Below are 26,207 nucleotides of genomic sequence, written 5' to 3' on the forward strand. Positions count from 1 at the left end.
GGAATTTTGGGGTCAGTGGGACCAGTATGCCTTAGATTTGGAGGTCAGTGGGACCAGTTCTTGCCTTTGGCGGAGTTTGCGTACAACAACAGCTACCACTCGAGTATTCAGATGGCCCCATTCGAGGCCTTATATGGTAGGCGTTGTCGCTCTCCAGTTGGTTGGTTTGAGTCTACAGAGCCTAGGCCGCGTGGTACAGATTTGCTTCAAGAGGCCCTGGATCAGGTGAGGGTGATTCAGGATAGGCTCAGGACGGCTCAGAGTAGGCACGAGATTATGCTGATCAGAGGCGTCGACCTTTGAGATTCTCTGTTGGTGATCGGGTATTCCTCCGTGTGTCGCCCATGAAGGGCGTGATGAGGTTTGGGAGGCGGGGCAAGCTTAGCCCCAGGTACATTGGACCTTTTGAGATACTCCGGACAGTTGGAGAGGTTGCTTATGAGTTGGCCCTACCTCCAGTATTTTCAGCCATCCACCCAGTGTTTCATGTTTCGATGCTGCGGCGGTATGTTCCAAATGAGTCCCATGTGCTCCAGTATGATGCAGTCGAGTTGGATGATCGTTTGACATTTGTAGAGGAGCCAGTTGCCATTCTAGCCAGAGATGTGAGGAGATTGCACTCGAGAGCCATTCCTGTTGTTAAGGTCCGTTGGAGGCATCGTCCAGTCGATGAGGCTACCTGGGAGACCGAGCAGAAGATGCGAGAGCAGTTTCCCGGCTTGTTTGAGCCTTCAGGTACTTCTTGATCTTTTCTTTCGCGAACGAAAGTTCTTTTAGTAGTGGATATTGTAATGACCCTCCAGGTCATTTTTAAATTAAAGAATTCTTTCCCTCGTATAGAGCATTCCTGTAGCGACCCCAAGTCGTTTATGACTTGCTGGCACTGACTGTTCGGTCGTCTGGTTGTTCGTTTGGGTTTTAGGCTCGTTTCCCTGTTTTGGAGATTTTTATAACTTGAAAGTTGACTTTGGTCAACTTTCTTGGAAGTCGTGCTCAGATGAAAATTCTGACAGCTAGGTTAGCTTCGGAAGATCGATTTTGGTCTAGAACGACCCTTTGTTCACTTCCCGAGGCTTTAGATGGCAGTTGTGGAATCTGGCTCAAACGATACTAGGTGTGGGACCCACTTTTCATCGAAGCAATCTCCAAATGGAAATTCCGCCTTCACCGTTGAGTCCGAAATATCATTTCCAATCAGATTCCATATAAGGTTTGTATTTTTCCGAGTCCGAACGAGTCTGAAACATCGAAATTTAAGTTTGAAGGGTTGTAGAATTTTGACGCGGCGGTGACGTGGCAGAGGAGTGGAAATCTGGAAATTTCCAGAATTTAGGACGAATTTCGTCCATTTTTTTCCTTCAACTTCAACTTAAGATTGCTCCTTCATTTTGAGTCCAAATTAGGTGCTTCAAAAGGCAAACTTCAAGAGAATTTCGAGGGGAATCTAGCAGTGATCTTAGAAACACGAGGGGAGGCTTCGTTTGAGGTAAGAAATCGATTTTAGCCACTGCTAGGGTGATTTTCGGATTGAATTGTTATTGAATTTTGAAATGTGAGATCTTGATCATCTTAGGTCCGTTTTGAGTCATTCTTGAGGCTAACTTGTAGAGTTTTTCGCAAGGATCGTCGTGGTATAATTTGTTTGGGTTGAAAGGGTCTCGTTTTTCCGAAAATTGGTGATCTAGGGGCTGCTACTTTTAATTATTGTGGTTGATTTGCGGTGTTTTAAGCATCTGTTTGTGCTAAATTTTGGGGTATTAGTTTAGTAAGGTATTTGGGACGTTTTCACGGATTCATTTTCGAGATTTCAATTGTGGGCCCCACAATCCCGTTTTAGACCCGATTTTGGGTCCGTCTCCGAAAAATATAATTTTAGTGTCAATATATTCGTAATGACGAGGTGATTAACCTTTTGTTAGTGGGGAAGCATTTGGAGACCGTTCGGAGAGGAAAAGATCCGGTACCGTGAGTTGGAGCACGCGTGATCGACTTTCAGGTAGGCTATGGCTTTCTCTCGTGAGATTGAGCATGTTTAGGCATTTGTTTATTGATTTGCTTGAGTATGGAGGGGTTCGGGTGTCGAGCATGCTAAATTTCTATAATTTCTGCCTTAGACCTTATTTCGGGAAAGTGTTGGATTATGACAGCATGTCTCTTGATATTATTGAATATCCATATCTTGTGGTGTATATGATAATATTGATTTGAAGTATGTTTGGCCTTAGTCTAGGCTTAGACTAGTGTTGCCATAGACTTGCGAGATTTCGGATGTCGTTGGGCAGTAGAACTTTTTCCGACGTTGTTTCGGACGGTCAGCTCCTTGTAGACTGATATAACAGACTTGAGTCTGATAGTCGGTAACTCAGCTTATGACCTTGTATCCATAATGCCCTGCTTTTCTGTTAGCTACAGTACCCGGTTAAAGTCCGTGGTCCAGCTTACTTATGTCCAGGCTTAGCTACAGTACCCGGTTAGAGTCCGTGGTCCAGCTTACCTGTGATCTGGTTTTGGCTACAGTACCCGGTTCGAGTCCGTGGTCCAGCCCACCCGTGCCTGACCTTTGGCTACAGCACCCAGTTAGAGTCCGTGGTCCAGCCCATATAGGTTGACTCATTAGCTATAGTACCCGGTTCGAGTCCGTGGTCCAGCTTGCACGTGGTGTATTCCCAATTCCTCACTAAAGCTTCAGTTTAGTCTTGATTACTCTCATCTGTAGGTTGAGGTTTTGGAGGTTGGAGAGATTCCGATTAAAGTCCGGGACATAATGAGATCCTGGAATATGATTGGGAATGGTTCAGTTAAAAGTCCGGAAATTGGTAATATTGTGATAGACCTTCTAGGTCCATTATTTTACTTCAACTGCTGATGCATCTGCCGGGCTTATGGGGGTCCGTGCAGATGGTTTCTTTTATTGTGCACGAGCGTACCCGTCGGGTTTATGGGAGCCCGGCGGAGTTAGTTAAATTACTTGTTTTTGTTGCCTGTACGCTCGTGTACATACCCCCCATTTACTACTCTTTGCACTTGATGTGACCCTTTATTTGCATTTCAGTTCACTTTTGTTTGTCTTGCTCAGTCGGCCTATGATGCCTACTGGGTACTTGTTGTTTTGGTACTCATGCTACGCTCTGCATCTATTTTGTGATGTAGGTCCGAGCACTAGTAGCCAGCGTTGATCGAACTTGGAGTAGACTTATCTGGAGACGGGGGTGAGCACACGGCGTTCTGTACTATTTCAGTCTCCATCTGTATATATAGACTTGTCTTCTTCCTTTCGAGACAGTCCAGTCTCTGTTGTCCAGTTTTGGGACTTGTACTCATTTTGTAGTAGCTCTGTACTGGTGACTTCCAGGTTCTGGGAGGGATCTTTATTTGTATATATGTTTTGGGTTGCTTTCGCCTGTTTATATTGTTATTTTCCTACTCTTGTTTAATTTCTACCCTTAGACCCATTACTTGTTGTTCCGGGTTACGGGTTGGCTTACCTGCTGGTGGGTTATAGTAGGTGCCATCATGACTTGAGAAATCGGGTCGTGACATATTTTAATATAAAATATCCCTATTTTATCATTTTAGAAAAAAAATATCTATATATATATAATTATTTTAATATAAACTCACCTCTTGAGGTTGATTTTATTAATTAAACATATATAATTTAACTACACATCAACATATAATATATGTATATGTATACATACATATATATACATCTATGTATATATATATATATATATATATATATATATATATATATAGATGTATACATATATATGTATATATGTATGTATCTATATATAGATATGTATGTATCTATATATAGATAGATGTATCTATATATAGATGTATGTATATGTATGTATATATATGTATATGTATCTATATATAGATGTATGTATATCTATGTATATATATATGTATATGTATATATATATATATATATGTATACATCTATATATATATATATACATACATATACATACATCTATATATAGATGTATACATATATATGTATACATCAATATATATATATACATATATACATCTATATATATGTATATATATATATATATATATATATATATATATAATTTAACTACATATCAACAGAAGTTTAATTTAATAAATTTAAATATATATGTATATATGTATCACATTAAATTTTAAGAACACAAAATGGTCCTCCGGAAAATGATTTAAATAAAATTAAATCAAAATAGAAAATAATACCGACATCAAGAGGTCGGTTTTTATTGTAATTCATTTTCTGGGAAAAATTCCGACTTCTTGACGTCGGAATTTGGTTTACCCGCAAATCGCAAACCGACCTCCGGATGTCGCTTTTAAAAGTAATTAGATGAAATAAAAATACCAAACTCCGGATGTCGCTTTAATTAATAGTCGAAATAAAAATACCGACCTCATGAGGTCGGTTTTGTAATTACATATTATTTAATTTTTACCGACATTCGGAAGTCGGTATTATGAAATATTTAATTGAGAAAAAATTCCGACCTCAGGAGGTCGGAATTTTTAATGAATTACAATAAAAACCGATCTCTTGATGTCGTTATTATTTTCTCAATTAAAAATAAAAAATACCGACCTCATGAGGTCGGTATTTTATATTAATATATTTTTACTATTTAATTTTACCGAAATACGGAAGTTGGTATTATAATTTTTTTTGTTTTTTATTTTACACAAAACCTATGGAGAAAAAATAAAATATTGTTATATATATATAGATGTATACATATACGTATATATACATATATATGTATATGTATACATCTCTATATATACATATATACATCTATCTATATATATATATATACATATATATATATATATATATATATATACACACATACATATATATACATATATATGTAAATTTATTAAATTAAACTTCTGTTGATGTGTAGTTAAATTATATATATATATATATATTAATATAAACTCACCTCTTGAGGTTGATTTTATTAATTAACATACATATATATACATATATATGTAAATACATATATAGAATATGTATATATATACATCTATCTATATATATATACATATATACATCTATCTATATATATATATATATATATATATACACACATACATATATATACATATATATGTAAATTTATTAAATTAAACTTCTGTTGATGTGTAGTTAAATTATATATATATATATATATTAATATAAACTCACCTCTTGAGGTTGATTTTATTAATTAAACATATATAATTTAACTACACATCAACATATAATATATGTATATATATACATACATATATATACATCTATGTATATATACATATATATATAAATTTATTAAATTAAAATTCTGTTGATGAGTAGTTAAATTATATATATATATATATATATATATATACACACACACATATATATACATAATTATTTTAATATAAACTCACCTGTTGATGTTGATTTTATTAATTAAACATATATATATCTATATATATGTATCACATTAAATTTTAAGAACACAAAATGGTCCTCCGGAAAACAATTTAAATAAAATTAAATCAAAATAGAAAATAATACCGACATCAAGAGGTCGGTTTTTATTATAATTCATTTTCTGGGAAAAATTCCGACTTCTTGATGTCGGAATTTGGTTTACCCGCAAATCACAAACCGGTCTCCGGATGTCGCTTTTAAAAGTAATTAGATGAAATAAAAATATCGACCTCCGGATGTTGCTTTAATTAATAGTCGAAATAAAAATACCGACCTCATGAGGTCGGTATTTTCATTACATACTATTTAATTTTTACCGACATTCGGAAGTCGGTATTATGAAATATTTAATTGAGAAAAAATTCCGACCTCAGGAGGTCGGAATTTTTAATGAATTACAATAAAAACCGACCTCTTGATGTCAGTATTATTTTCTCAATTAAATATAAAAAATACCGACCTCATGAGGTCGGTAATTTATATTAATTTATATTTACTATTTAATTTTACCGACATACGGAAGTCGGTATTATAATTTTTTTTGTTTTTTATTTTACACAAAACCTATTGAGAAAAAATAAAATATTGTTATTTATTTATTTTTTTAATACCGACATCAAGAGGTCGGTTTTTATTGTAATTCATTTTTTCCGAGAAAATTTCCGACCTCCAGAGGTCGGAATTTGGTTTTCCCTCTTTTCGCAAACCGACCTCCGGATGTCGCTTTTAAAAGTAATTAGATGAAAAAAAAAATACCGACCTCCGGATGTCGCTTTAATTAATAGCAATTACATGAAATAAAAATACCGACCTCATGAGGTCGGTATTTTAATTACATACTACCGACATTCGGAAGTCGGAATTATAAAATTTTTAATTGAGAAAAAATTCCGATCTCCTGAGGTCGGAATTTTTAATGAATTACAATAAAAACCGACGATGTCGGTATTATTTTCTCAATTAAATATAAAAAATACCGACCTCATGAGGTCGGTATTTTTATTGTAATTCATTTTTTCTGGGAAAAATTCCGACCTCCGGAGGTCGGAATTTGGTTTTTTCCGCTTTATTTTGCATAAAAATCGACTACTTGTAAATACCGACCTCCGGAGGTCGGAAATTACCGACCTCCATTTGAGGTCGGAAAATTTTAGGTCGGTATTCACTGTTTTTTTAGTAGTGTATTAACATGATAATTTAAATATAATTAAAAAAATCAAGCAGAATAAATTTGAAAACTATTTCACAAATAAAATTACTACATAGATAAAATTCACAGCAAATATAAACAAGTATTATGGATATATTGGTAAATATGTATATATGACGATAAATAATTTTTGTTTCTGTTTTTCAAGAAGTAGAAATATTTAGTTTCTTCCTAACAATTGAAAAACTCCTCCTGCTTCAATTTATAAGCAACATTATTGATTAGTCAAATATCTTATTTTTTAAAAAAAATGTTTTTTTTAATATAAGTGATTTTGGGCTCCCAGTAATGAATGTATTTATATATCTTATATATTGTCATATTAATAAATAAATTTGATGGTACGTGCATGTAAGTTTCCCTATACATATATACTCCATCTGTCCCAATTGATCTGACTTACTTCTTTTTTTGTAAGTTTCAAAAAGAATGACACATTTCTATATTAAGTAACAATTTAACTATAAAATGTTTAATTTACTCTTAATGAAATGATTTATGCCACATAAATTTCTATCATTTATTTTGGACTACAAGTTTTAATTATTTCTTAAATTTCGTGCCGAATCAAACTACCTCACATAAAATGGGACAGAGGGAGTACTAATCAAAGTGAAATGTGAAAAAGGAAAAGAAAGAGGAAGGGGAAGGGGTAGGGTGAAATATAAACAGCCCAAGAGTAAATAACGGTAAGTCGATCCTTACGTTGAATTTACGGTTCATACTTCCCTATCGATATTTTAGGCGTATAAAATGTTAGATTTTTTATAATTAATTCAATAAAATATATATAATTATTTTCTCCTCCAATCCCTTGTATCTTCCATAATCAAGCTTTCATTATACGTGCATGGCTGCAAATACCTCTATGCTGCCTAATTATATTGTTTTACTCAATTATCTGACGATTCCCATTTTTGAAAACGATGATTACCTTCCATAATTTTATCAAGAAATGCATGGTACGTACGTTCATTCAAATTTCTTTCATTCATGAAATTAATTAAAATCGTTTAATTAGCTTTTTGCAATTGGGATTATCATGGAATAAGCTTACAACTTAAAATCTTGTCTGATCTTACAATGTATTTATTTATTTTATTATGAGAATAAATGACTCTAGATCAAAACTTCATATATTCGTTTAAGTGCGTTGTATGAGTGAAAAATCCAACGTTAAGATATTATAGATAGAATAATTGTGATTGACGCATAAATGAGAGGGCTTAAATGTCTTTTTGGGAAATAATTATTTTTTTTTAACCTAGAAAAGGCTTAATTGGCTTAGATTAGTTCCATGATTATTTTAGGAAATACCTGTTGTTTCAATTTGGTAAAGGTAGTCCGTCGGTAACTCTATCCACCAAAATTTTGCTCGTTTGGCCATATATAGTTTTCATACTGAAAATTTATGTTTTCCAGGAAAACACAAGGTAAAGAATAAGATATTTGATAAACTTTCTAGTAAGAAAGGAGCTGTGAAGTCCAATTAATTAATCCAGGAAGCTGATGCCAAGCACACCAGAAAACTATTAAGTTACTAATTTGGTGAGTGATTGTTATTAATCATATTTAGTATGAGGAACATATCATATCTTGCATTTGTTGTTAACTTTAAGTAGTTTGTTTAATTTACTTTTCTTTTTAGTCCATTTTAAGAAAAATGACTCATAACTTCTTAATTTCAGCTTTTCACCTGATATGTTTAAGATTACAAGAATATTAAAGAGTATTTTAGTATATATCTTGAAACGGAGGGAGTACAATATGTACCTTTAATCTTGTGGTATTGAACATGTACGTGAGATGTTGGAAGTAAAGAGTTGTCATATAAGGAAAGAAACATTATTTTTGAAACAAATTAAAAGGAAAACATAGTATATATATTCTATAATCACAAAAGTCATGGCAGCTAAGACTGTGATACTGTTTGTTGAATTTTCAGACGAGTAGATATGGTTGAGACGCAAGGGGGTGGTGGAGATGGAGGTGTCCAGTTTGTGTTACATGTGCTTCGAGGACGATGGTTCTCACTTTTTGCCTCGTTCCTTATTATGTCTGGAGCAGGGGCTACTTACCTTTTCGGGGTATACTCCCAGGAAATAAAAAACACTCTTGGATATGATCAGACAACACTTGTTCTCTTGGGTTTCTTCAAGGATTTGGGAGCTAACGTTGGAGTTCTCTCTGGTCTAATAGCGGAGGTAAGTCCAACATGGTTCGTGCTGCTAGTTGGTGCGGCTATGAACTTTACAGGCTACTTTATGATATGGCTTTCTGTTATTGGCAAGATTTCCAAGCCAAAAGTTTGGCATATGTGCATATACATATGCCTTGGAGCCAATTCTCAGAATTTTGCAAATACAGGAGCTCTTGTAACCTCTGTTAGGAACTTCCCTGAGAGTAGAGGTAACATGATAGGTCTTTTAAAAGGATTTACAGGGCTAAGTGGAGCTATAATGACACAACTATATTTGGCTGTCTATGGAAATGATGCTCAATCTCTTATCCTCCTTATTGCCTGGATGCCAGCTGCATTATCACTCGTTTTTGTTTATACCATTCGACAAATGAAAGTCGTTAGGCAACCAAATCAGCAAACTGTTTTTTTCCACTGCTTGTTAATATCAATTGTCCTCGCATTGTTTCTTATGGTCACCACACTTCTCGAGAAAGCAATATCGTTTTCTCATGCTTCATATGTTGTAGCCGCCACTGTCTCTTGTGCTTTACTTTTCTCCCCTCTTTTAGTTTTCATTAGAGAGGAGTTAGCTATCTGGCGTCAAATGAAACAGAATAATGGAGGAGTTGCAAACACAATCGTCGAAAATCCACCACCAACCGAAATCCCACAGCCACAAAAAGATCAAGTCAACTCTAAGACATCAACATCTTCATGTTTTTCAAAAATATTCTTCGAAAAACCAGCAAGAGGCGAAGATTATACCATCTTACAAGCACTTCTAAGTACTGATATGTTGATTCTTTTCGTGGCAACATTATGTGGACTTGGATCAAGCCTAACTGCAGTTGATAACATGGGTCAGATAGGTGGTTCTTTAGGATATCCAAAAACTACAGTGAAATCCTTCTTGTCACTTCTCAGCATATGGAATTTTTTCGGGAGAATTTTCTCAGGATTCGTGTCTGAAAGCCTGCTAGTCAGGTACAAATTTCCTCGGACACTGATGATGACATTAGTCCTTCTTCTGTCATGCATTGGCCTACTTCTAATCGCTTTTCCATTCCCCGGTTCACTATATGTGGCGTCTATAATTATCGGCTTCTCATTTGGTGCTCAATTGCCATTACTTTTCACAATAATTTCTGAGCTGTTTGGGTTAAAGTACTATTCAACATTGTTCAATTGTGGACAATTGGCTAGCCCTCTTGGCTCATACATTCTGAATGTGAAAGTTACTGGACCACTTTATGATAGAGAGGCATTGAAGGATCTTGAGAAAAAAGGTTTGACTAGAGCATCTGTCAAGGAGCTAACTTGTATTGGTAACCAATGTTATCAACTACCTTTCATTATCCTGGCTTGTGTCACATTCTTTGGAGCTATGGCCTCATTGATTTTGGTTGCAAGAACTAGACAGTTTTACAAAGGAGATATATACAAGAAGTTTAAAGAACAACCAAATACCCCTGATACAGAAATGGCTTCTTCAAACACTACTAATAAGACAATCTGAGCTACACATCAACAAAACAAGGGATTATTAACACACCTCTAATATGCCTTGGTTTGAAATTTTTTAACTCTTTTCTGTATATTATATTATCAACTCTTGCCCCTATTTTGAGGTGGTGTTTAATCATTTACCCTCAAATTTGATATTTTTTTTCCGCTCCTATTACTTATTTGATGAAAATTTGTGGGTCAATGTATTTGTGTAGTATCTATTCGCTCCGCATAAGTTTGAAATTTTTTGCCTCAGCTCAGTCGACATAAGTTATGCAAGAATCGACTAATGCCTATGAAACTAAGCTTTTGTCTTGCTTGACAATCAACAAATATATCGTGTACGAACTAAGTTATACCTTTTGCGGCATAACTAATGGATTCTGAATTGAACTTATGCTTTAATCGTCATAAGTTCTGTAGGAATTAAGAGACATAACTTTTAAGATATTATGATACGAAAAGGCATAATTGGTGTGTCGGCAGAGGAACTTCTAGGAAGGGGAACATTAATCGGATAAACATTAATCTATCAAGGAGCTGAAAATTTGGAAGTTTTACTCCATACTCCAACTATGTCCTCATAGATGGGGCTATGATTCTTCTTATCCATGAAATTAGCAAACAAAAAACATGTATCATCAACGGAAGAAAAAGAAGACAAAAACTATCTCATCCACGAACAAATAGAGATAGATTTCATAACAATTTCTCACAAGATTATCTATTTATATTGTAAATAAATTTTAAATTATATATTTTAAAAAAAATTATTAATGACAATCAAAATTCATTTATGTGCATACATAATAGAGGATGGAGATAAACATTAATGCATAAACGTTCCCTTTTAACTTAGCTTTAGCATTGTCTTTTATGCCTTCCAACTTCGAATGTGCGTGCACAAATACACTTTTAAACTTATATAAAGTTGAACAAATACACATACGTCTACATGACAATTCGCGTGAGATACACTCAAACTGAGTAGTATTATGTAACACATATTATTTCATGTGTAGGATGCGTATGTCTATTTATTCAACTTTATACATGTTTAAATGTCTACGTGCACGCTCATAAGTAAGAGAGCATAAGTGCAAGTCAAGTTAAAGAGCATTTTAATGTAATATGCATAAGAGATGAGTGATATTTAAATATGTATGGACATAATACATTCACACATACTTAAAACGTATGTAATATTAAAATAACAATCATAAAAAAAATAACATTAGATTTCGCATTAAACTTATAATCTGATTATTCCACTTATAACATTACTGGCTTAAAACAATAAATTTTAAATACAACGATTAAAAAAATTATATATAAAAATTTTGTCATGATCCAAAGTATACCCTACGCGTAACATGGCGTATAAGACCCCGAGAGGCCCTATACAAGGCACTTAGCATGCATCATACAAGACAATAAAATTTAAGAGTTTAAAAGACAATTTCAAATCATAAGAGTTTATACGATGTTGCGGAAGTCTAACATAGTCTTAAATCCATCTAGTACATCAAGAGTGATCGGGAAGTAACCCGACATCACATACAATACTGAAAAGTAGTAAAGACAATAAGCAATAAAGTCCGGTCCTTGAAACATGAGAACTCACCAATCTTCAATATCTAATAAGTGATTCCTAGCCACGGAGATGCGAATCAGGAGCGCCAGACCTTGCATTAATGAAAGAATGTAGGCAAGAGTATAAATTAGTACATGAAATGTTCTAAGTATTATAGCAATGCATAAAAGTATGAAATCATGCTAAAAAGACTTTTCATGACATGCAATGACCAAGCTAAAGCATAAGATCAAAATGTAAGATAACATGAATCATATAACATGGTCAATGCAAGCTAACATCTTTAAAACATTTGTGAGATACTTCAAGAAGTAACCTTAGTTCATTATTGTGGAAGATTTACCTTTAACCAACATAGAGACCATGTGAGCTATAAAATGAAATTCGGTATCTACCCCACACCGAAAAGGGGTGTCCTACTTGCCAAGGTAAGACCATGAACTTCAAGCTTATGTGGATCCACTATCTAATGTCTATCTAAGACAATAATCCTATGAGGGCACATAGGTATGATAAGGATATTGCAACTAGAAATCCGGCCTCAAGCTACGGGAGAGCTTCCATCTCAATATCCTCTCGGTGCTAAGCGTAAATCTCACGGAATAGTCATTATTATTAACTTGTCTTATTATCCATAGAAAGGCACATCAAGTAACCAATCCAAGATAAAGTCACATTATCATCCATGGAAATGTACAATTAAGCAATCAATCCAGGCTAGATTTCATTAGAAGAGCTACTTAATCTTGATTCAAAGTTTAGTTGAAAAAACCTTTGAACTCTAAGAATCCTTTATGTGAGAAAACCCTTTAACAATCATACTTTCATGTGTATATGAGAAATCCTTTCAAAACACAACACCAACAACATGGATGCTTTACTCTCAAAGAAAAATCTTAAATCATTTTCATCAATTTTATAAGAACATGCATAGCTTCATAAAACTCCATCTTTCATGATTCAAAAGCTTTATCATATGATCAATTCACATGGGTTCATGAAGATTCAACTTAGAAACATGCAATTTCTTCAATTCAAGCATAAAAAGACATAAACCAATCAATAATATGATAATTGAAAAGAACCCATGAGATTGAGTAGAAACACTAGCTTCATTTGAGATTTTACCTTGTGAAAAGAGGAGAATTTAGGAACTCTATGGAGGAAAGGATTCCACAGGTGAATGCTATCATATCTTGATGTCAAAAGCTTACAATTAATGGTGAAATTGGAGAGTTGACTTGAAACCCTAGTCTTCTTCTTCAAGCTTCTAAAGAGAGAAATATTTGGGAGGATGAACTTGTTCTTCATTTAGAAATTTGAGAGAATGAATTGGATTAGGAGATTTTTGGGGTAAAAACATTTATATAGGTTTCTAATAGAGGGTAAAACGACATAGTATTGAGTTAGAAAAATTAGAAAAAGACCCATAAACCCCTTATAAAATAACTGCCGACCTCACAACGGCCAAACCTACGGTTTGTTGGTCAAACCACACACTGTCCTGGTTGGTCGAGGGTGAGATCAGAGACTGCTTGTTTTGGACCCCCAACGACGGACCCATGTACAGTCCGTGGGTCCACCTACAGGCCGTACATCTCGGCCGTGGGTCTCAACTTTTGAATCTAAAATTTCTCTAAATTCAGGACTCACCTACGAGACCTACCTACGACTCATGCATTAGACTAAGGACCGTCCTAGTGAACTGTATGAAAAATATCTGAAACTTGACAATTTTAGGAAATCTGGACTAGCCAACCCCAGGCTGACCTACGGACCGTGTGTCAGACCACGAGCAATTGGTGGCTCTGTTGGTTTTGGCGCACCAGATCATGGAAAAGCTACAATTTCCTATCTTTTTGAATTTGAGGTGTTACATTATCTCCCCCTTGGGAACATTCGTGCTAGAATGAGATTCAAGTCATCATAAGGAGGGTAGGAACTTAATCTAACAACCCAACATGAATGCAATCACCTAAATGCACATATCCGAGGAGAAAACATTTACTCCAAGCTAAAGCATGTTCAAAAAATCGTATCTTGAAGTCTATATGTAACTCATACTCAAATTCACATAAACATGAAGAAATCAATCAAGTTAACTCATTTTCTCAAATTTAAGCTTTTCATGAATCATGCATAATGAGGAAATCATTGGAATATCTAAGACACATGACACCCAAAAGAGTAAACCATGAGGAACTAAATACCTCAAGCTAGAGTATGGAAGGAAGGAATGAGATGTGGATAACGAGACATCATATCTGTCTCGTCCTCCCAAGTATAACTCTCAACGAACTGATTCTTCCATAGAACCTTTACGGAAGTTACTTCTTTGTTTCTTAGCTTCTTAACTTGGCGGTCTAAAATCTCAACTGGAACTTCCTCATAGGAAAGATTCTCTTTAACTCCCAAACCTTCTAAAGGAACTATATATGTCGGATCTCTAACACATTTCTTCAGTAATGATACATGGAAAATTGGATGAACCGATGCCAAATCATTAGGCAAATCAAGTTCATAAGCAACTTTGCCAATACACCTCAAAATTTGATATGGACCCACATAGTGGGGACTAACCTTCTCTTTCTTCCCAAACCTCATTAAATCCTTCATGAGTGGGATTTTCAAGTAGACCCAATTATTTACATCAAACTCAAGATCTCTCCTTCTAACATCGACATAGGACTTTTGTCGACTTTGAGCTATTTTCAACCTTTCTCTAATAAGCCAAACTTTTCCATAGCCTCATATACCAATTTAGGACTTATCAATGCAACTTCACCCACTTCGAACCAACCTATAGGAAATCTATACCTCCTACCATATAGAGCCTCGAATTAAGCCATATCAATGCTCGAATGATAGCTATTGTTGTATGGAAACTCAATCCAAGGTAAGTGATCATCCCAATTACCCTTAAAGTCAATAAAAAATACTTTTAACATATCTTCCAATGTTTGGATAGTATGCTCCACTTGCCCATCGGTTTGTGGATGAAATGTCGTACTAAGCTTCACACGAGTACCAAGACTCTTTTGAAAAGATTTCCAAAATTGAGAAGTGAATTAGGTACCACAATCGGAGATAATGGATAAAGGCACTCCATTCAACCTAGCCATTTCTCTCAGGTACAACTTGGCATAGACTTCCACCAACTAATAAATTGTGATGGGAATGAAATAAGCCGATTTCGTCATACAATCTACAATAACCCAAATCGAGTCATGTTGTCACCGAGTTGAGTTAAACCAACAATGAAGTTCATATTCAAATCTACCCATTTCCAAGTAGGAATGTTGATGTCTTGAGACAAACCTCTCGGCTTTTGGTGCTCAACTTTCACTTGTTGACGATAAGAACACTTAGCCACAAATTCCGTAATATCCTTCTTCATCCCATTCCATCAATAGACCTTTCGCAAGTCACAATACATCTTGATGGCTCCCGAGTGAATCGAATATCGAGAACTATGGGCTTTTGATAAGATTTTCCCTCTCAAGTCATCAATATTGGGAACACAAAAATGACCTTGATATCGAAGCACACCATCTCTTCCTTAGGAGAAAACCTTTACGGACTTTTAAAGTACCGCTTCCTTCAATTCAATCAATGTCGGATCAAGACCTTGCTTGTCTTTCAAATCTTCCACAAAAGATGATTCTGAACCATTGTGAATCATAACACGGCCTTTGGTAGAGTCAACCAACCGAACACCCAATCGGGCCATCATATGAACATCTCAAACCAATTCCTTTTTATCATCTTCAATGTGAGCAACACTACCCATCGACAACCGACTAAGAGCATCCACCACCCCATTTTCTTTACCGGGGTGATAAAGAACACTCATATCATAATCCTTTAATAACTCCAAGCACCTCCTTTGACAAAGATTTAGATCTTTCTGTTTAAAAAGATATTGCGGACTTTTGTGGTTGGTAAAAACATCTACATGAACACCGTATAGGTAAGGCCTCTAAATCTTTAGAACAAACACGACCACCACTAGTTCAAGATCATGGGAAGGATAAATTTTCTCAAGAATCTTGAGTTTCCTTGAGGCATAGGTAATGACTTCCCAATTTGCATAAGAACACATCCTTAGCCAATTCTTGAGGCATCACAATAAACCACAAATCTATCAGTTCCATTGATAACACTCAACTACACTTCTTCCAATACTAAGTGTAGGCGATCACAATCTAGTATAAACCCAACGAAGAGTTGGGGTCGATCCCACATGGAGTGATATGGTCAAGAATTCAGTTACGAAGAGAAAAACATGTTCTAAACGATTGTAGGAATATAAATTATCAAAATCATTAGATTAAATATAAAGGGTTGACAACAAGTGTCAAATGGGGGGATCGGGGTTTTCAATTAATAACTACAAAAAAAAGGGAGTGATCAAGTAGAAAGGGATACTTGGGGATGTGATCGATTAATTGCCAATTTCACTATACGGTGATTACTAATTACCAAAAGTCGTTAAATCTTAGTGGGTAGGCTAGACTTTAGATGTAATAGACATCTCTCGATCAACTATCACGAATAAAGTGAGTTCTTTCAAACCTCAACAAGCATCACACTATAAACAACCCAAAACCTCAATTTATCTACTCTCTCAAGCTAGATAGGTAGGATCGAATTAAGATTCTCTCTGAAGATGAATCCACAACAACTCAATCATCAATTGATGACCTTAATTCTAAAACCTCTTTCTCAAGAAAGCATAGAATACTAGACTAGAACTGCATTTGCAACTATAATTCATGAGTTAATGCACAATTACCAATCGAACTCACTTCAAAACAATAATTAAATCAGTAATTACTAACATCCATAAGCTAATTATGACAATTAATCACATAATCACACCCCCAAGAATGTGGGTTTTAGCTACACATATTGAAAAATGAGAAAAGATTACCAACTATGTTATCCATAAGTTGGGCAATGCAATGCACTTCTTTACAATGGTCCAAATTGCTTAGTATAAAAAACCCAACTTCAAATTTACTAGAAAACTCTAAAAAAAACTAAGAAAAACAATGTTTCAATCAAAACTCGCAGTCTAACAATGGCAGGATTCTTATTTTCTCTTTTTAAAAATCAATTTATCTATTCCTAGATTTTGGCCTACGGGGTCACTCGGCGGAGTTAGTCGAGCATCGCCGACCAAGTCGGTGATGCGCCAATTGCTCTTCTCCATCTTCGTTTGCCTTAACTCTTCATCATTTAGACCCGTAACTTTAGGCGGTCAAAATTTTTATCACCGATCCATTTAGCGATTCGCCGAAGTTCTAATTCCATCGCCAAGTTGGCTTCTCCCCAGGGTTGGCAGTCTTGAACATTCGGTGAGCTGAAGTAGCACTCGGCGACTCGCTGAGTGGATTTGGCGATTATGAGCTTTCACTATCTTTTGCCTTTTTCATATTTTTCGTTCCTTTTTACCCGGTAATGTACTTGCCTTGCTCTTTTGCCTTTATATATGCAAATTAACATTTAATATCAGTTTAAAGTACGAAATAGGCATAGAGGAAACTAATCCTATGAATAAAAAGCCCTAAATGAGTCAAAATCACGTAATCATCAATACCTCCAACTTAAACTTTTGCTTATCCTCAAGTAAAACAGCAAATCAATCAGTTCAATAAGGATGTCTACAAAAAGTGCTACTTAAAACTCAACACAAATGCACATAAGAGGTTCTATTACGAATCAGAAAACTAGTAGGTGAAACTAGAGCCTTACGAGTGAGTTGTTGAGTTTGATGTAGAGTTTTATGTTGTAAAATGATTTCCCGGGCTTGGGTTGAGGGGTTTAGGGGTTAAACGTCAAGGTATGACCCCCCAAGGACTAACCAAGGGTCCTTGAGGAGGACCCTAAAGTCTAAACCCAGGGCTGCCCCAAAAATCAAAAAGCTGCCAAATTTTCATGACCTACGGATGGGACCTACTGGGCGTAGGTCCATCCACGCCCCGTGGAACCAAGTCATAGGTCAAGACTCCAAGATGTAGAGTTGCAGACACCACCCACGGACCTGTAGGATGGGGCGTGACTCCACTCACGGTCCGTAGGTCAGGTGGGCATGAGTCACACCTGTAAACTGCCCAAGCTCGGCCAAATAAGGGGCAAGGTGGTAAATTCCTAGGGTGGTTGGTTAAATTAGGGGTCATTTTATATCGATTATTTAGACTTATTTAAGACCTTCTAAGTCATTAACTACCCTTTCACAACTCATAGTTCCCAAAACCCAAATAGTAACCAACTTTCCTCTCCAAGTAATTTTCTCTCTAGAAACCTCCATTGGAGAAGAAGAGGTCAAGGTCTAGCACTCAAGGACTCAAATTTTCCACTCAATTTCGTGATAAATCTTCAATTAAGGTATGGTATTTTTCATATATGGGTATTTTCACCCATGGAGTCTCTTCAAAACATGATTTCAAACCTTCCAATTTCCTCCAAAAGTTAGGGTTTCAATCTAAGTCATGGGTTCTCTTTCAAAACGTTTTCAATGGTTGATTTATGATGAATTATGATTGAATTGATGAATTAATGTGGGTTTATGATGAAATCCCCTCATGAACCCATGAATTCCCCAAAATACTAAATTGTGAATTTATGATGTGGGTTGATTGATTATGGAAGCATGTTAATTGATTTTGTCTATATTGAATTAAGTTATTGAATCATGATATTACCATTATCTAATGCAATATTCTATATGTTCGGGTTGAGATTGATTCACAACATTGGAGGGTAAATTATGAAGAATTGATGTATAATCATGATGCTATGTATATGCTTTGTGATTTCAATGAAAGTAATATGATCATGACTTTAATGACATTGTGTTATTATTGAGGATTATTCTCAATTATACACTTGTGAATGATGATGGTATAATGTGAAAGGTTTCTTCAATGTAATGATATATCTTGAATTGGTAGGCTTAGGGCATCCTCTTCTTGTGTGATTGAAAGTGATCTTGATTGATGTACCTTGAATTGGTAGGCTTAGAGCATCCTCTTCTTGTGTAATTAATGTATCTTGACTTAATGGACATTGAATTGGCAGACCTAATGGTGGTAGCCCTTTCATGTAATGAATAATGTACCTTGAATCGGTAGACCTAATGGTGGTAGCCCTTTCATAAATGATTAATGAAGTATTCTAAGGCTATGTATTGAACCAGTAGACCTAATGGTGGTATCCCTTCATGATGAGTCTATGAACTACTAATGTAATGATGAACCTTGATTCGGTAGACCTAATGGTGGTGGCCCTTTCTTGAGGATTCAATGAGCTATCCTAATGATGTACCTTGAATTGGTAGACCTAATGGTGGTGGACCTTTCATATGTTAATAATGCACCTTGACTCGGTAGACCTAATAGTGGTATCCCTCTCAAGTATGATAATGCTAATGAAAATGAACTACTCTATGGGAATGTAAGCTTAGCACCGAGTAGATATGGTAAGATAAAAGCTCTCCCCATGTTAGACCGGGTTTCAATGAACACCTTTCTTATGCCATAAATATGTGCCCATATAGGATATTAGCTAGTGGATCCACCTAAGCTAAAATGTTACCGATCCTACCTTAGGCAAGTAGACCAACCCTTTACGGTGTGGGATAGACACCGGATTCCATATTAAGCTCATATGGTCTATGTCGGTTAGTGCTTATTCCCATCATGTGAGTTACGTGCTATGGTTTCTCAAGAGGTACTATGAAGTGTGGGTGGTAGTATGAGATGTCATTCATGCATTGCATGAGTAGGCTTTGAGAGGGCTATGGTGTGTTTCTCTAATGTCATAATGTCTAATGAATGAATGTGCTCATAATGATTCTAATGAGAATGTTGACTTAAAGGCTTAATGTAATGATGAATGCTTAACTTGGAATGTTATTATGAGATGCTTTCCTTTTCATGACTTATTAAATAAAAATGTTCCTTATCCATGAGTTAATACTAAAGATGAAAATGAAGAACGGTAAGTGATATACCGTGAGTTTACGGTATTTTTAATACATTTCAATTAAAAGTTGTGTCTGCCGAGGGCCATTTTGTTTTAGAATTAATGTTTATTGTGTTATATTTGCAGGAAATAGGCTTGGACGAGGTCAAGAGAGATGACAACTAAAATTATGCAGAAGGATCCACCCACAGAGGTGACCTACGGACTGTAGGTACAGTCACGGTCTATCGTGGGTAGGTGTGGAATGATCATCATGGAAGTCTGACTAAGTGTGGAACCACGAAGGCCAATGACAGAGCATAGGTCGACCCACGGGCCGTCCTGCACATCTGTCGATGAGATCAGAGATTTGGAGTTCCAGTACCTGATGAAACGTTCTAAGTGTGGAGCCATGAAAGGGGACCCACAGACCATAGGCCAACCAACGGTATGTACTGCACACCCGTCATTTGTATCTAAGAGTTGAAGGTTCAAGCCTCTATGGAAAAAGTTCTAAGTATCAAGCTAAGGTAGGGACCTACGGACCGTAGGTCTAACCACGGTCCGTAGGTCAGTCTCGTCGATCGAATACACGTCCAGAAGATTTATTTCCTTATTTCGTTTCCTTTTTGTTTAGAACAAGTTTTTCTATAAATAGGGTATGTAAACCTCATTTTTGGGGGGGTTAGACATTATTGTTTACTTTTAGTTCTTGGTATTTTCTTAGGAATTAACTTGCAAACTTTAGCAATTTGATTTCCGAATTTCGGTTTATAAAGATTTTGGCTTTGTATTTCAATTGGAGATTACGGGTTTCTTCTACTCATTACGTAAGTTCATGAATTCTTCTTCTACAAATATGAATTGTGTTCTTCCAAGCATGAGTAACTAAATCCACAACTAGGGTTGTGGGAACCATGAAAAATTAACAAAGTATGAATAATAACTAAGTAATTGTTGAATAGTATTGATGCATGCATTGTTAATTCTTTCGCTTAGAAGTCTTTTTAACGAGTGCACGCGTTAGAACTCGCCTTGTTGCTACTTGCCGGACCAAGGAGGTAGTTAATAAGAAAAGAATTATCAAGAGAGATTTAGTGTGATACTATCTAATAGTCTAATGTCAATTGGTGCGAGGGTGAAAACTAAGCCATACATTGATGTGATATCAAATCTGAGGTAAATGTAAGGGTTAGTAAATTATACACACGTAGCCGGACCAATGTGCATAGTGAAATTCCCTATTTGGAGGAACAATCACTTAGGGATAAATACTTTACCACTTTGCATGTGATACACTAGTAAAAGATTACTATTATAAGGACTACCGCATTAAGAGATTATGGGGAACACATTGAAATGACCCAAAAAGTTCTTAAAAATGTGCTTCGGAAGTTACCGGAAACTTGTTTAGCTATATACATAAAAAAAAAAAATCCGTTTCATTTTTCGAAAATCCGACTTCATATTCTTGTTTAGGGGGTCAAATTGAGTGGGAAATGGTTCTAACCCAAATTTTAGAGCAACCGTATCAAAATCCGAAATTTCCAAGTGAAGCCTTTTTCGAGGGTCTACTTTGGAGGGTCATATATCCTAGCACACAAATTATTGGGTGGCCAATAACATATCCATGGAAAGCCCTTTGAGTTAGCTACCTAACGCACTTCGTTTCACCTCATTTGGAGTTCGGACGAAGAAGTTATGCCCATTTTCGTAAAATCTGTCCGGCAGGAAAGGCAATTTCCAGTGAGAAAACATTTCCCAAAACACCTCTCCCATACTTAGACACATTTTCTCTCAAGTTCTCTCAAGAACCCTAATCCAAAACCTTCCTCAAGATTGAAGAGACTCTTGCTCCAAGTTCCAAGCTTCCATTGAAGACACTCTCAAGACCTTCATAAAAACTCAAGGTATGTGGTGTTGAACTCATGGGTCCTTCCACCCATAGTGCCTAGACTCTATTCTACTCACTAATTCATGGTTTAAGTTAAGATTCATAAATTAGTCTTGTTCTTTGTAATAATTTCCTGCACATTGAATTTTAAACATGAAAAGTGATTGTTTTGAGCATGTTGTGACTCTAGAACTTGAACCTAAATTTGGAATGGATGTGGAGATTTTCATGTGGTATTGTGGGTGTTAAAAAAGTGTTGTTGTAGGTTGTTCACTGGTTTGGCTGCATAATTACTACCCTATTTTCCATGCTCTTTGATTCCATTACATGCCTTCAAGGTGTTTGACAAAATGTCCAACTATGGAGAATTGATGAATCGATGCTTTAAAGCTTGAGTTATGAGATGTATGGAAATCCAGAGATGTGTTGATGACAAACTAAGCTTGTGTATATGTTCATTCCATACGTGAGATTGCATTAGAGCCTAATGGGAATTTCCTATATAAAGTGTTGCATGACCATGCCCGGTCCGGGGGAAAAGAACCGGACAACCATGTGAGAGGTTTATATCTCACCACCTAGGATGCTTGGGGTGTGACCAACATCAACCATGTGAGAGGTTTATATCTCACCACCTAGGATGCTTGGGGTGTGACCAACATCAACCATGTGAGGGGTTTATACCTTGCCACCAGGGTGTCCGGGTGTGAACAGTATCCCCCATCCTAAGTTGGGGTTATAGATTGGTTTGATCATGCATACACATATGATATCTACTATTAGTATAGATTTACTTAAACATGTTTTGACTTCAATTTGATCATGCATCCTCATATTGTTATTCATAATGCCTATGAAACTATTTCTTGTATTTCGATTGTATCATTGTCTATTGTTGTATTGCACCCCGCATACTTAGTACATTCCAAGTACTAACGCATATTTTGCCTATATGATGTCACCATGTAGGGACCGGAGCTACTCTTGATCCTTCTCTCCGTTCACGTGGCTAGTACGGTGCTTATCCGAGTTGTTGGTGAGTCCTCAATGATTCGAGGGCTATGTTATGTTTCCTACTCCTATGTTTTGAGACTTTAGCTTGCAATTGTATTTTGACTATGAGGGGAGCCGGTAGTATGTCATGGCCCCGTCCTATCTATGTATGTAGAGGTGTGCGTTGGACAAGTATTTTGTAAATGAGCTTGACTCTTGTTCTATGATGTCATTTTGAAATGGTTTGCCCTTAGTCCCTATTTCCCGTTAATTAATGTTGAATGTACTTCCGCGACCGATGAAGTGTGATGACAAGTTTGAGAGGCTTGTTTGGGGTTCCTTCGGGTTCCTCATTCGCCATGTCACGTCTAGGCTCTATGCTTGGGTCGTGACAAGCTTGGTATCAGAGCACTATGTTGTTAAATCCTCGGAGTCCAACACACCGCGTTGAGTAGAGTCCTAATCACGGTTGTGAAACGTGCCACGACTATGAATGGGAGGCTACAAAACATTTTAAGAAAGGTTTCCCTTCTTCATGTTCTATGTCGTGCTTAGAGTGCGATAAGGTGATTCCTCCCTAACGCTTGTTATTTGGATTGCTAGATCATCATGCCAAACATGAGGGGAAGACCGGCCCGATCACCGGAAGAGCCACCCACCAATGGTGAGCTCCGTGATGCACTCACCATGCTTGCACAAGTGGTAGCTAACCAAGTGCAACAAGGAGCCCAAGCTCCTCGAACTACCACCCCAGGGGAAAGGGTGAGAGATTTCATGAGGATGGACCCTCCGGTCTTCCATGGTTCAAAGGTGGATGAGGACCCGCAAGAGTTCATCGATGAGGTATGCAAAATCTTGACCATTATGGATGTTGGTGCTTGTGAGAAGGCGGAATTGGCGGCCTACCAACTCAAGGGGGTTGCTCAAATTTGGTTTGATCAATGAAAGGGTGAGAAAGGTAATGGCTATGTGGTGTTGTGGGAGGAGTTTAAACTTGCTTTCCTTAATAGGTTCTTCCCTCTTGAGCTTAGGGAGGCAAAGTTGGTGGATTTCATGAACTTGAAGCAAGGAGCTATGAGTGTGAGGGAGTATGCCCTCAAATTTGTCCAACTCTCCAAGTATGCACCTCACTTGGTGGCCGACTCTAGGTCGAGGATGAACAAATTTGTGATGGGTGTATCCGACTTGGTTAGTGAGGAGTGTCGGTCCGCTATGCTCATTGGAGATATGGATTTGTCTCGGTTGATGACTTATGCCGAGCAAATGGAGGAGGAGAAATTGAGGAAGAAAAGGGGACACGAGGCCAAGAGGGCCCAATTGGAGAATAGGTTCCCTAAGGGTGCTAGATTTCATCAAGGCCGAGGAAACCCTCATGTCAACCGGGGATTTGCTATCAATGTTCCTAGACCTCAAGGGGGAGGTAAAGTGGGTTCTATGGATGTATGCCCTAAGTGTGGGAGGAAGCATGGTGGTCCTTGCATGAAGGGTTCGGGTGCTTGCTTTGAATGTGGAGAAGTGGGTCATAAGAGGTTTGAGTGTCCCAAGATCCGCAACAAGGTCTGAAGTGCTAACACTACTCCTTTGGGTAGAGGTTCTTCTCAAAGTGGTGCCCCAAGGGACAATCGATTTTATGCTTTGCATGGTAGACAAGGTGTTAATGAGACCCCGGATGTGGTGACCAGTATGTTGCAAATCTTTGATCTTGATGTTTATACTTTGATTGATTCAGGTGCCACCCTTTCCTTTGTTACCCCCTTAGTTGCTAGAAAATTTCATGTCGAGTCGGAATTGTTGCATGAGTCATATGAAGTATCTACTCCCATTGGTGTCTCTATTGTTTCTAGAAAAGTGTATAGAAATTGTCTGGTTTGCATATTGAATAAGTTGTTGCCTTGCGATCTTGTTGAGTTGAACATGGTGGATTTTGATGTTATTCTTGGGATGGATTGGTTGCATGCATATTATGCTTCTATTGATTGTAGGACTCGTAAAGTCAAGTTCCGATTTCCTAATGAACCCGTCCTTGAGTGGGAGAGCCGGGATGTTATGGTGAAGGGGAAATTCATTTCTTGCATTAAAGCCCATAGGTTGATTTCCAAAGGGTGCTTGTACCATATTGTGAGAGTCAATGATGTGGAGGCTAAACTCCCTCCTATTGAGTCTATTCCGATTGTTAATGAGTTTCTAGATGTCTTCCCAGAAGACCTTCCCGGTGTCCCTCCCGAAAGGGAGATAGATCTTGGTATAGACCTCCTTCCCGATACTCAACCTATTTCTATCCCCCCTTACCATATGGCCCCGGCGGAGTTGAAAGAGTTGAAAGAGCAATTAAAAAATTTGTTAGAGAAGGGGTTTATTAGACCTAGTCACTCTCCCTGGGGTGCTCCGGTTTTGTTTGTGAAGAAGAAAGATGGGTCTCTTAGAATGTGTATTGATTGTCGACAACTTAATAGGGTCACCGTCAAGAATAGGTATCCTCTTCCAAGGATTGACGATTTATTTGACCAATTGCATAGGGCTAGTCACTTCTCTAAGATTGATCTTCGGTCAGAGTATCATCAAGTGAAGGTGAGGGAGTGTGATATTTTCAAGACGGCCTTTCGTACTAGGTATGGGCACTATGAGTTTGTGGTGATGTCTTTCGGGTTGACTAATGCTCCGGCTCTCTTTATGGATTTGATGAATAGGGTTTTTCAAACCCTACCTTGATTCTTTTGTGGTGGTGTTTATAGATGACATCTTGATCTATTCTCGGGGTGAGGAAGAGCACAAGGGTCACTTGAGGGTTGTACTCCAAAGATTGAGGGAAGAGAAGTTGTACGCTAAATATGAAAAGTGTGAGTTTTGGTTGAAGGAAGTTGATTTCCTAGGCCATGTGGTGTCGGGGGATGGTATTAAGGTGGATCCTAAGAAGACCGATGTTATTAGGAATTGGCCTAGACCTTTGACCCCGTTGGATATAAGGAGTTTCTTGGGTTTAGCGGGTTATTATAGGAGATTTGTGGAAGGGTTTTCTTCTCTTGCTTCTCCTATGACTAAGTTGACTCAAAAGAAGGCTAAATTTGTGTGGTCGGATGAGTGTGAGGAAAGCTTCCAAACTTTGAAAGAAAGGCATGTGTCCGCTCCTATTTTGTCACTTCCGAATGGGTTAGAAGGTTTTGTTGTTTATTGTGATGCTTCCCATATTGGTTTGGGTTGTGTGTTGATGCAAAGTGGTAAGGTTATAGCCTATGCTTCTAGGCAACTTAAGGTTCATGAAAAAAATTACCCAACCCATGATCTTGAATTGGCCGTCGTGGTTTTTGCTTTAAAGATTTGGCGTCATTATTTGTATGGGGTGCATGTTGATATCTTCACCGACCATAAGAATCTCCA

General features: G+C 36.9%; 2 protein-coding genes across 9 annotated transcripts in view; both read left to right on the forward strand.

Annotated features, from left to right (window-relative positions):
- Positions 1–26,207, forward strand: part of LOC125825752 (elongation factor 1-gamma 2-like) — a 1,064,241-nt gene that overhangs the window by 927,358 nt on the left and 110,676 nt on the right. The window lies entirely within an intron of this gene.
- Positions 8,651–10,393, forward strand: LOC125825750 (protein NUCLEAR FUSION DEFECTIVE 4-like). Its single transcript, XM_049505060.1, has one exon. The coding sequence runs from the start codon at positions 8,651–8,653 to the stop codon at positions 10,391–10,393; it is 1,743 nt and encodes a 580-aa protein (XP_049361017.1).

Source organism: Solanum verrucosum, unplaced genomic scaffold (genome assembly GCF_900185275.1).
Source record: "Solanum verrucosum unplaced genomic scaffold, falcon-dt-bn FXZP01000003.1, whole genome shotgun sequence".
In the NCBI taxonomy this organism is placed as follows: domain Eukaryota; kingdom Viridiplantae; phylum Streptophyta; class Magnoliopsida; order Solanales; family Solanaceae; genus Solanum; species Solanum verrucosum.

What these genes read in the sequence shown, in the direction of transcription:
- LOC125825750 (XM_049505060.1), top strand. Translation starts at nt 8,651, where the DNA reads ATGGTTGAGACGCAAGGGGGTGGTGGAGATGGAGGTGTCCAGTTTGTG.